Source organism: Oncorhynchus keta, chromosome 23 (assembly GCF_023373465.1).
Source record: "Oncorhynchus keta strain PuntledgeMale-10-30-2019 chromosome 23, Oket_V2, whole genome shotgun sequence".
Lineage (NCBI taxonomy): Eukaryota > Metazoa > Chordata > Actinopteri > Salmoniformes > Salmonidae > Oncorhynchus > Oncorhynchus keta.
The window spans coordinates 26284650-26296931 of record NC_068443.1 but is presented as its reverse complement, the minus strand read 5'-3'; the positions used below and the strand labels follow the sequence as shown (position 1 = coordinate 26296931).

The 12282-nt window shown below is 42.4% G+C and overlaps 1 protein-coding gene across 5 annotated transcripts in view; it reads left to right on the top strand.

Moving 5' to 3' along the window:
• LOC118402082 (disks large-associated protein 1-like) overlaps nucleotides 1–12282 on the top strand; it is a 104229-nt gene that overhangs the window by 73552 nt on the left and 18395 nt on the right. For 4 of the 5 annotated variants that reach the window (XM_035799964.2, XM_035799963.2, XM_035799962.2 and 1 more), the window contains exons 5-6: nucleotides 4667–4862; nucleotides 6204–6444. In XM_035799964.2, coding sequence (XP_035655857.1) covers nucleotides 4667–4862; nucleotides 6204–6444 — 437 coding nt within the window. The remainder of the gene's footprint in view (nucleotides 1–4666; nucleotides 4863–6203; nucleotides 6445–12282) is intronic. The other variant, XM_035799965.2, reaches the window with a different exon arrangement.

The window sequence follows — 12282 nt, the reverse complement described above, 5'->3', positions numbered from 1 at the left end:
GTCGTATTCTCGCGGGGCAGAAATCTCAGAGACCAATTGGTACACTCTGATTTACCAACCCAAGATATTCCTGAACAACGTTTATTTGCGCCCCTACTGGATGGAAATTACAAATGTAATGGCTGTGCTCAATGCAATGGCACTTATAAATGTAGATCGTTCAAACACCCACAAACAGGGAAAGCAATTCCAATCAAAGGTGTTATTACGTGCTCCACTAAGGCAGTTATTTATCTTATTTATCACCGTAGCACCTTGTGGTAAAAATTATGTGGGTAAAACAAAGCGCAAATTAAAGGTGTAAAAACTTTACTTACCCAGTTGCCGCCCACATCTTGGAGGCAGGCCACTCAATTTCGTCTCTTCGTCTCGATTTCATCTCCCTCCCTAGGAGAGGGGGTGACCTTGATAATTTATTGTTAAAACGAGAGGCTGCCTGGATCTTTAACTTAAAGACCCTTGCTCCCTTCGGTCTCAACGTAGACTTTGATCTGAAGTCATTCTTGTGATTATTGTGACTTTGCCATTGTAATTGTTTGTAAGCTTGTGTAGTCAAATGTATTTATGATCGTATGCTATCCATTTGTTGTTTGTATGCTGTTCTTTGTATGCCATTTTAATATTTGATAATTAACCAATGATATTAGGCCACTCTTGGCCATGATTACAGACACCTGTGTCTTTTGACACTACATAAACTAGTCATCCCGCAGTGTTTGTGATTATACCCTGATGAAGACAGCTTGGCTGTCGAAACGTTGGTAATTACATTTGTGCATCTGAGCTCCTAGAGTGTGCGGCTCTCTGTTATTTTCAAGGAAGCATTGGAGTCGACGTGGGCCAGCATCCCTGTGGAATGCTTTTGACACCTTGTAGAGTCCATGCCCCGACAAATTGAGGCAAAGGGGGGTGCAAATGAATAATAGAGAGGTGTTTCTAATGTTTTTTACACTCAGTGTATAATGAATGCAAGGAGCAGAGTGGACAAACATGGAGTCAATGAATTAAGAGATCTTGTTGGACGTACTTTAAAAAAAAATGTTTTACCTTTATTTCACTACACAAGTCAGTTAAGAACAAATTCTTATTTTCAATGACTGCCTAGGAACAGTGGGTTAACTGCCTGTTCAGGGGCAGAACGACAGATTTGTACCTTGTCAGCTCGGAGATTTGAAGTTGCAACCTTGCGGTTACTAGTCCAACGCTCTCACCACTGGCCTACCCTGCCGCTCAACTTACCATAGTCAGCATTAAGGAAATCTGATGTGAATGTGCACTGAGGATGTACATCTTGTTGTGATCTATTTTCATCTGGTTTGTTTGTTTTTCCTCCCCAATTTCGATCTTGTTTTATCGCTGCCAACTCCCTAACGGGCTCGGGATGCGAAGGTCGAGTCATGCGTCCCCCGAAATGTGACCTGCCAAACAGCGCTTCTTAACACCCGCCCACCTAACCCGGAAGCCAGCCACACCAATGTGTCGGAGGAAACACTGTTCAACTAATGACGAGGTCAGCCTGCAGGCCCCCAGCCCGCCACAAGGAGTCGCTAGAATGCGATGAGCAAAGTAAATCCCCAAGTAAAGCCCCCCCGAACCCAGGTCTGTGGTGACGCCTCTCGCACTGCAGTGCCTTAACCCGCTGCTCCACTCGGAAGGCCCTTGATTATGTTTTGATGGTGAAAATTAGACACAGCGTGTTATCGAACCAAAATAGACTATACCTCTCAATTGTAGTCTGAAAAAAGATTTGTATAATTTAATGTTCCAGTGTGATGATCCATGGAGCTATAATTGTGACTACTGTACAGCTTGGCAGTTCCCCAGGAACGTCTCTCTTTGATCTGTCCATCTGACGTCACTACAGCTAACAGTACCATACCTTTGACTGATGGTCAGAGTGAAGTGGACTACAACTCACATGCATCACTAGATGATGATGACATGCTTATTTGTCATAAGAGCCCATGACATCAGAGAGTAGCCTGATACCAGATCTCAGTACAAAATGGCGCCGACAGAGAGGGTCGCCTCGCTTTGAGTTCTTAGGAAGCTATGCAGTATTTTGTTTTTTTATGTATTACTTCTTACATTGTTACCCAAGGAAATCTTAAGTCTTATTACACACAGCTGGGAAGAACTATTGGATATAAGACCAACGTCATCTTACCAACATTACAACCAGGAATATGACTTTCCCGAAGTGGATCCTCTGATCGGACCACCACCCAGGACAATGGATCTAATCCCAGTAGTCGATCCAAAACAACGGTGCCACAGAAGGCAACAAGGTAGATGAAATTCGAGCAAGGGTTGGCTTCCAGAGAGACATCAAAGATTGTAACATTCTCTGTTTCACAGAAACATGGCTCTCTCGGGATATGTTGTCAGAATCGGTTAAGCCACCGGGATTCTCCATGCATCGTGCCAACAGAGATAAACACCTCTCTGGGAAGAGGAAGGGCGGGGTGTATGCTTTATGATTAACGACTCATACAGGAATTCAAGTCCTTCTGCTCACCCGACCTAGAATTCTTTACGATCAAATGCCAACCATTTTACCTACCAAGAGAATTCTCGTCATTTATAGTCACAGCTGTGTACATTCCCCCTCAAGCGAACACCAAGACAGCCCTCAAGGAAATTCACTGGACCCTATGTAAACTGGAAACTATATATCCAGAGCCTGCATTTATTGTAGCTGGGGATTTTAACAAAGCAAATTTGAGAACAAGGCTACCTAAATTCTATCAGCATATTGATTCCACGACACGCAGGGCTAATACTCTCGACCACTGCTACTCTAACTTCCGTGATGCATACAAGGCCCACCCCGCCCTCCCTTTGGCAAATCTGACCATGACGCAATCTTGCTCATTCCGTGTTATAGCCAGAAACTCAAGCAGGATGTAACAGTGAGAAGAACCATTCAACACTGGTCTAACCAATCGGAAGCCACGCTTCAAGATTGTTTTGGTTACACGGACTGGAATATGTTCCGGTCAATCCCAGAGAAAAACATTGACCTATACGGTGACTCGGTGAGTGTGTTTATAAAGAAGTGCATTGGAGATGTTGTACCCACTGTGACTATTAAAACCTACCCTATCAGAAACCGTGGATGGATGGTGGGATTCGCGCAAAACTGAAAGCTCGATCCACTGCATTTAACCATGGAAAGATGACTGGAAATATGGCTGAATATAAGCAGTGTAGTTATTATCTCCGCAAGGCAATCAAACAAGCAAAATGCCAGTACAGAGACAAGGTGGAGTCGCAATTCAACAGCTCAGACACGGTACGTATATGGCAGGGTCTAGAGGAAATCACGGACTACAAAAACACAAACAGCCACGACACGAACACCGACGTCACGCTTCCAGTCAAACTAAACACCTTCTTAGCCCGCTTTGAGGATAATACAGTGCCACCGTCAACACCATAGTACCCTCCAAGCTCATCATCAAGCTGGAGGCCCTGGGACTCAACCCCGCCTTGTGCAACTGGGTCCTGGACTTTCTGACTGGCCGCCCCCAGGTGGTGTATCTAGGAAACAACATCTCCACTCTGCTGACAATCAACACTGGGGCCCCACAAGGGTTTGTGCTCAGCCCTCTCCTGTACTCTCTGTTCACCCATGACTGCGTCTCCATGCACGCCTCCAACTCAATCATCAAGTTTGCAGACGACACAACAGTAGTGGGCTTGATCATCAACAACGACGAGACAGCATACAGGGAGGAGGTGAGGGCACTCAGAGTGTGGTGTCAGGAAAATAACCTCTCACTCAACGTCAACAAAACAAGGGAGATGATCGTGGACTTCAGCAAACAGCAGAAGGAGCCCCCCCCCCTATCCACATCGAAAGGACCGCAGTGGAGAAGGTGGATCACAGCCTTGTACAGCAACAGCACCACCCTCAACCGCAAGGCTCTCCAGAGGGTGCTGCGGTCTGCACAACTCATCACCGGGGACAAAGTACCTGCCCTCCGTGACACCTACAGCACCCGATGTCACAGGAAGGCCAAAAAGATCATCAAGGACAACAACCACCCGAGCCACTGCCTGTTCACACCGCTTCCATCCAGAAGGCGAGGTCAGTACAGGTGCGTCAAAGCTGGGACCGAGAGATTGAAAAACAGCTTCTATCTCAAGGCCATCAAACTGCTAAACTGCAATCACTAACTCAGAGAGGCTGCTGCCTACATTGAGACCCAATCACTGGACAGTTTAATAAATGGATCACTAGTCACTTTAAACTATGCCACTTTACATAATGGAACTTTAATAATGTTTACATATTTTACATTACTCATATCACATGTATATACTGTATTTTATACCATCTATTGCATCTTGCCTATGCCGCTCGGCCATCGTTCATCCATATACTTATATGTGCATATTCTCATTCACCTTTTGGATTTGTGCGTATTAGGTAGTTGTTGGGGAATTGTTCGATTACTTGTTAGATATTACTTGCCTGTCAGAACTAGAAGCACAAGCATTTCGCTACCCTCGCATTAACATCTGCTAACCATGTGTATGTGACCAATAACATTTGATTTGACTTTGTGCTGTCTTGCCAACTCCTTGTCAATGAGTGATCATGTTAACGTTAGTAGGCATTATTATTAACACCTGTTTGTTGACTTGTCTTCATTGGCAGGATCTCCAACGAACACTCTCCGAAGCTGCAGATCAGGAGCCACAGCTACCTGCGGGCGGTGAGTGAAGTTTCCATCAATAGGAGCCTGGACACCCTGGACCCCAAAGGGCTCCTGGACCCCAAAGCGCTGCTCTCCTCACCCCAATACCGCTCGCGAAACGAGAGTTACATGAGGGCTATGAGCACCATCAGCCAGGTTGGTGCTCCCGGCATTACGTCACCTTCTCTTGGTGCTACGTCTGTGCAAGGGAGGAAAGTCACATCAAGTCAAAGTCAAAGTCAAATCAGCCATGAAATCAGCCACAAATTCATCTCTCCAGCGATGAGATGAATTGTATTTCAAACCAGTTTCAATGTCAATATTCAGCCCTCAACCATCAAGAGTCAACTTAAAGAGAAGTAAAATGAATCTCCCATTCCATTTACCATATCTCCTCTCTAGAGTTTGGAAGAATACACAGCCTTTAAAGCTAGTTGTGTTTTATAGTATTTTGAAGATAGCATAACATAATAAATCATTATAAAAACCCGAAACCATTATCATATTACCTCCATACTGTATGTCATGCACATTACTTCATGTTACTCTTAGCTAAAGAAACATTTAAACATTGATTAAAATATAATAATCAAATTATTGTACAATAATCTATTCCAAGGACATTGTAGATACAAAAGTATTTTCAGAATAAACTAGTCACACAAAATGTTTCTAATGAGTGACCTTTTGCTTTTCATGTCTGTAATTACAAATATAACTCACTGAACAATCATGTTTCAAATCTGTGAAATCTCCCAAACTAAAATGCGATAAAGATTTGGATTAAGGATCAGTATTCACCAACTGTTTCTTGTTTAATACCCACCCTCAGTTATCAGTGAAAATCAGATGGAATTACAAACATCTCAGCATTAGTCTTGCCAAAAGCCCCTCAAGCTCTTGTCTTTTGGAGCTTTAGACCATATCCAAAGCATCCCTATCCCACCCTAACCTACAGTATGTTATTAAACCATCTTAGATGCTCTGGTTTTTGTCTTACCTTTTCTCAATTTGTCTTTTCTCGAAGATCCAAGGTTACTTTTCTGTGTTTTGAAAAGAAGTCGAGGAGAGAGGATAACCGGAATAGAGGAAACACAAGTTGAGAAAGGAATGCCCAACTCCTTGCTTCAATAATGCAGAGCTCTGTTTTAGACCCTAAATTAAATATCCTCATCATCCCAAACAATCGTTTCATTGCACTTGCTTGTTCTCCAATTAACATTGACCCTCACGCTCCCATTCCCCCTGACTCTTCCTCCTGTTGCTACTGCTGCATTGTGGTTCCTCTTTTTCTTCTGTAGTTCTCTTCCTTACCTCTCCTAATGATTTCAGATGTGTTTACTCTGCCCCTCAGCATTGAATGTGCACGGCTATTAAACTCTAGGTAAGTGGCTCTTCTATGGTGCGTTCTCCAGGTTAGGGTACTGATATTTGGATGTCCGGTTGTGCTGCACCCCCTCTCTCCCCCATCGTCCCCGACACCTCGCCCCCTTGCAGGTGAGTGAGGTGGAGGTGAACGGGCAGATAGAGCAGGTGTGTGAGCAGGTGTACAGTGAGATGGAGTCGCAGGCCATGGATGCGTTGGACCTGCCCATGCCGAGCTGCTTCCGCATGCGTAGAAACAGCTACGTGAGGGCCATGGACCAGGGCTGCTCAGAGGATGACGGGATGTCCCTGCTGCCCTCCTCACCCCCCAGGACCACCACCACCACCGTCAGGACCATCCAGAGCAGCACAGGTCAGTCGGTTTATCACTCTTCGAATACACACGGACTAGTCACAGGCCAGTCTAGATCTGTTGATCTGTTTATCTGGCGAGTCAAAATATGCACTGCTCACCCATACCACTGTCCACGGTAGAAAATGTCAGTGTCTTCTCAATCACCCTTTAAATCACCTCCAGCAGGAGTAAATGTCTACTGGCTAGCAAAAACCAATGCTGCTGCACAGACCAATAAAGGTCAATGTCTCCACTGGATCACCATTAATACACACCACCATCACTATGGAAACCCTCAAGAGCACCACAGTTTGGTGTGTTTATCCCTTTCACAACACATATTGATCTACTGTACCAACACTGTCAGGGAACCACATACCAGCAAAGGTCAATGCCAAGAAAGACTCTCCACAGCAGCACAGTATGTTCACCTGACTCCCAAAGCATACACCACACAACACAATGTCATAGCAGCACTAAGCCTGAGGAACATTGCTGTGTTTGTAAGCAGGAGGATGAAGCAGGAGGATCTCTTTGATAGATGATTCTTTGAGTGCTATGGACAAAACATGGCTTCTTGCCTGGTCCAGTCCACATGAGCAACATAAGCGTCTCTCCCTGGTATTTTAAACCATTATTATTATATCCAAACATTTCAAATCAGAGCCGGTGTGTGGAATAGGTTTGGAGAAATGTTGCAAATTTCTAAAAATGTGGTTAATTAAGGGATCTGAAGAAATTCCCCTTTTATAATTGGGTTTTAATTCTGGCATTGTGTACATGCTTACAAGGAGGGAAAAAAGAAATGCTCTGTAATGAATAGCATGCTATCTGAGATACACTATGTATTTATATGATAAGGACTCTCTGAAGTTCACTGTTAATCAAGTTATTTATAAAAAATGAAAGCATGTTTTTATAATTTCACTGAAATGCTTCAAGCGTCTTCATCAAACGTAGAGACTGCCCCGTCAGATGAGTCCCAGATGTCAGTGCTGATTTGAGTCGAACTTCCTGCTACTTAGTTTGACTGTTCCTCTGGGAATTCTTAGATTGTTATCCTAGTGGTAATCCACTGACAACAAGGTTCAGTTTGACATCCCAGGATGAAACGTTAAGAGATGTCTCTGTAGTCCCAGAAAATGATCACCTGGACCCTTTACCATATTCTAAATGAAAACAAATGTATTTTGGCAATAATTGTTATATTTATAGATAACCATAAAAGGACAGATACAATGCAGAGGTGGAATGAAATAATAACAGAACTGTAAAGGACCGAACTCTCTAACTGACGTTGAGTTGTGTTGTCTTGTGAAAACAAAAGGAAGGTGTCATTTGCTTATCTTCAGGTTTATCTCTTGAAACTGAGAACACTTGAGTACTGGAGCAACAAATAAGCTAGGCACAATCTTCTGAAACACATAAATAATAAAGGCAGTATTTGACTTCCCCTTCAACTCTTTGCTGGTGCTGCATGTCTGAATGAAGATTGCCACTTTCCGTCCTGCTGCTCTCTGCGCCCGGGGCTAGTCGAGGCAGACATATGGGCTGGACCCACAGGAGAGCTGCTTGGGCAAGTGGAGAAAAGAGAGGAAAAGAAAACAAGGGACATGGGATGAGAGAACGTGTGGAGGGAAGTTTCTGGACTAGTTCATCTTTCATGATGGCCGTTGGGTCATGAGTGAAAACATCAAGCTGGCATTTGCGTTCCGTCCCGACTCTGCCGTCAGCGCTCTCCACAATAACTCGAGATATTGAGCCGTGTGGGGGATCAGAGGCTGCTCTCATCAGTTGGATGCCCAGATCTAGTTTGCATGTTAGAAGAATGGGCCTGAGAGTGATACTGTTTTTTATTTTACTGTATTTGGGTACAGAAGCTGTATATGTTTTTGATATACTCTGTTCAGTACAGGTATGTTATTGTTCATGCAACAAACCTTTTCATCTTTATTCCTCTTTAATCTGACCTATGATGTCCTTGTCCATATTAAATAAAAGCCGTCCAAGCAGATTTCTAATGAGGCAGCAGATTAATTAGGCGTTCGGGGAGCATGGCCCTGAAAGAGGTCATCCCCAGTTAAGAGCCAGGCTAAGACATCTAAAGCCCATGCAAATCACTTCCCCTTTCTGGCCCATGCAAATCACTTCCCATTTGCATCTCTGATATCTTATTTTCCCACCATTTATAATTTCCCCAACCATTTCAAAAGGCTCTAAACGCAGACAAGCCATTTTATTTTTAGATAAAGCTGCCTAAGAGTACGTAATTCTATTGATATGAACATCCTTTGTTAACCTTGTGTGTGAATTGAAAACAGCAGCGACAACGTCATGAACTGTTTTTTGTAAGGAGTAGAGGCAGAATAGGGAGTCAGCCTCAGAGTACGGCCCTGACAAAACCTTGCGGTGTTGTGAGGAAAAGGGGTTTGGTCCACAAGGTTGAGTCAGCCAACCTCATCAGAGTGAGGCCCTGACATTGACGTGATGCTTGGTGTGGAGTGGAGGGAGTGGTGTGGTGTGGACAGAGATGGGCAGTATTTCTGTTACATGTATTTGAAATAGTATTTTGTCATTTTTATTAGACTGGGCTGAACTACAATCCAATGTGTTTTGTAACAAGATAACTTCCAGCGCTGTAATTTGTATTTTCAAAATACAAAATACTTTTCTATACCATTTTTCTATTTTTCTATTGTGGTTCTCCATTTTGTGTCCCCCTTTTCACCCTACGTTGGTATCAGAAGTGTGCTGAATGAAGTAAATGTACATGTATATGTACAATTGCAAAGCATGCTGATATTATTATAATGAGCTCCGCACTGAAACAAGGCCAATAATAATAGCTAGTGTGCTTTGCAGATCATTTTGGTATGTTAATTTTCATATACACTACCATTCAAAAGTTTGGGATCACTTAGAAATGTCCTTGTTTTTGAAAGAAAAGCACATTTTTTGTCCATTAAAATAACATCAAATTCATCAGAAATACAGTGTAGACATCGTTATTGTTGTAAATTACTATTGTAGCTGGAAATGGCTGATTTTTAAATATATCTACATAGGCGTACAGAGGCCCATTATCAACAACCATCACTCCTGTGTTCCTGTGTTAGTTAATCCAAGTTGATCATTTTTAAAAAGGCTAATTGATCATTAGAAAACCCTTTTGCAATTATGTTAGCACAGCTGAAAACTGTTGTTCTGATTAAAGAAGCAATAAAATTGGCCTTCTTTAGACTAGTTGAGTATATTGAGCATCAGCATTTGTGGGTTCGATTACAGACTCAAAATTGCCAGAAACAAATAACTTTCTACAAAAACTTGTCAGTCTATTCTTGTTCTGAGAAATGAAGGCATTTCCATGCGAGAAATTACCAAGAAACTGAAGATCTCGTACAACGCTGTGTTAAGTACTACTCCCTTCACAGAACAGCGCAAACTGACTAACCAGACTAAGGGGAGGAGTGGGAGGCCCCGGTGCACAACTGAGCAAGAGGACAAGGTCATTAGAGTGTCTAGTTTGAGAAACAGACGCCTCACAAGTCCTCAACTGGCAGCTTCATTAAATTGTACCTACAAAACGCCAATCTCAACGTCAACAGTGAAGAGGCGACTTCAGAATGCTGGCCTTCTAGGCAGAGTTCCTCTGTTCAGTGTCTGTGTTCTTTTGCCCATATGAATCTTTGATTTTTATTGGCCAGTCTGAGATAAGGCTTTTTCTTTGCAACTCTGCAAGTAATGTTTGGAAAATATTTGGTGAAGTGAAAAAGGAGGATGAAAGCAGTGCCGGCTATGCTGTGTGTGATTGTGAGGCGCTATACAATCTCCACAGTCACAAGACGAGACTTCAAGTAGGCCTGTGGCATGTCAAGGGAAATGTAGTCTACTTTCGATTCGTTAAATGGAAACTGAAAATGTTACATTGACTAACCAGAATAACCTACTGACGGCCTACACCGGCCAAACCTGGACAATGCTGGGCCAATTGTGCGCCGCCCTATGGGACTCCCAATCACGGCCGGTTGTGATACAGCCTGGATTCAAACCAGGGTGTCTGTAGTGACGCCTCCAGCACTGTGATGCAGTGCCTTAGATCGCTTAACTTTTTTTTGTTTTTAAATGCGACGCGAGTGGTGTGGTCAGCATGTTACAACCGGTCAAACTGATGTCATCTGGACATTTTCCACAAAAAATGTATCCCGTTTGTTTTTGCTTTATTGTATTTTCTCCCCAGTCCCAAAACAGCTTTGCTCACCAAAAGATGACTGAGAAAACTTTACAAATGGAAACTAGATTAAAGCATTAATTCTATCGATCTATTACATTATTCTGTTGAGCAATGGTTTATTTAGTCTTCTAGGGTAATATATGACAAAAGAGAAGCTACATGTATCTAATTAGACAAGTTGAATAACAAATAGACTTCCAAATGTCAGAAATTATAAGCAGAAACATATCTACATCAGGCAAAACAAAATCCTGCACCCCCTGTCAAAAAATCATTCTGCAGTATTTGCCTGTAGCCTACAGCGCATTTTCTCCATTTGCTGGTTAGGGTCAGGTGTAGGCCTCAGATTTTTACTTTACCACATATAGTCGGGTGGTTGCGGATGGGTTATTAGCAATTGCTATATATGTATTTCAAATGCATGTAACATAAATACTGCTCTCTTAACTATGGTAGATAAAGAACAACATATTACAGTCATAGCAAGTAAAACGTGTCTGTAACTGTTACTGTGATTTTTGTTGCTGTTCCGGCCGGCTATTTTCAAATGTAATTTCTGTATTTTAAAATACAAAATACATGTATTTTATTAAATACATTTCAAAATACAAGTGTGTTGTATTTCATTTTTTTGTAATTGTATTTTGTCATTTTTGTCTGTCCCTGGGTCTGGAGTGGAGGGAGTGGGCAATCCCAATGATGGCTAATCGCCATGGTGCTGTGGGGGAGATTTATGCATGGCTGTACTGGCGAGAGAGAGAGAGGCTGGCTTGCCAATCGGAATGAGAAATGGAGAGGAGGGACCAATCACTTATGGGAGAGTTTATGGGGAGGAATGTTGGGGCTGACATTCAGAGGGCACCTCTGTCCCTCGTACACGGGTCAGGTCTCTAGGTTAGTTTAGGTGAATGCACTTTACAAGGAAGCCTTGTTGAAGTCAGATACATTTGGTTCTCTTTATCTGACTAAGTAAAAAATAAGCATAGGGGTGACTGAGGTAAGTTGAGACATTTTTTACATTCAGCATCATTCCGTCAAGGGAAATATAGTATTCCTATTAAGAAAGGTACCTACATATATTTCAGGATGTTGTGTATTCCTGGAAATAATCAGAATTCATGTAAACATTACAGTTTTGAAAACATAGCTTGTCCAAAAAAAGTGGTCGCTTGGGGAAAGATGAACAGCAGAACAGGGTCATTTAAGCCGCCTACACATTTCTGTACTAAATGAAATATAACCACTACTTTTTAAAACCAAGTCTATCTTTATTTCCCAAACACAATTCAACACAATCACAATCATTTTCTTTGTATTTTAATCATTTTAAGCATATTTTAACACAGACTTAAGACCTAACAAACACTTTTTTAAAACACTTTTAGAATAGGCCAGGCCCTGTTGTTACCTCATATCCCAGCGATATTGCCTTGCATTATGCCTGTGAAGTAAACACTTCAATTTGCTCAGCTTGCCATTTGCTCAAACATTGGCTCAACTTACCCCAAGGCAAACATTTTGACTGTATTAGCCCACACAGTTACAAGGATGGACTTAAATGATCTACTTCAGTTGAGGGACAAGCATCATGAAATTAATTTGACTTAGTGAAAATCCGTTTTTTC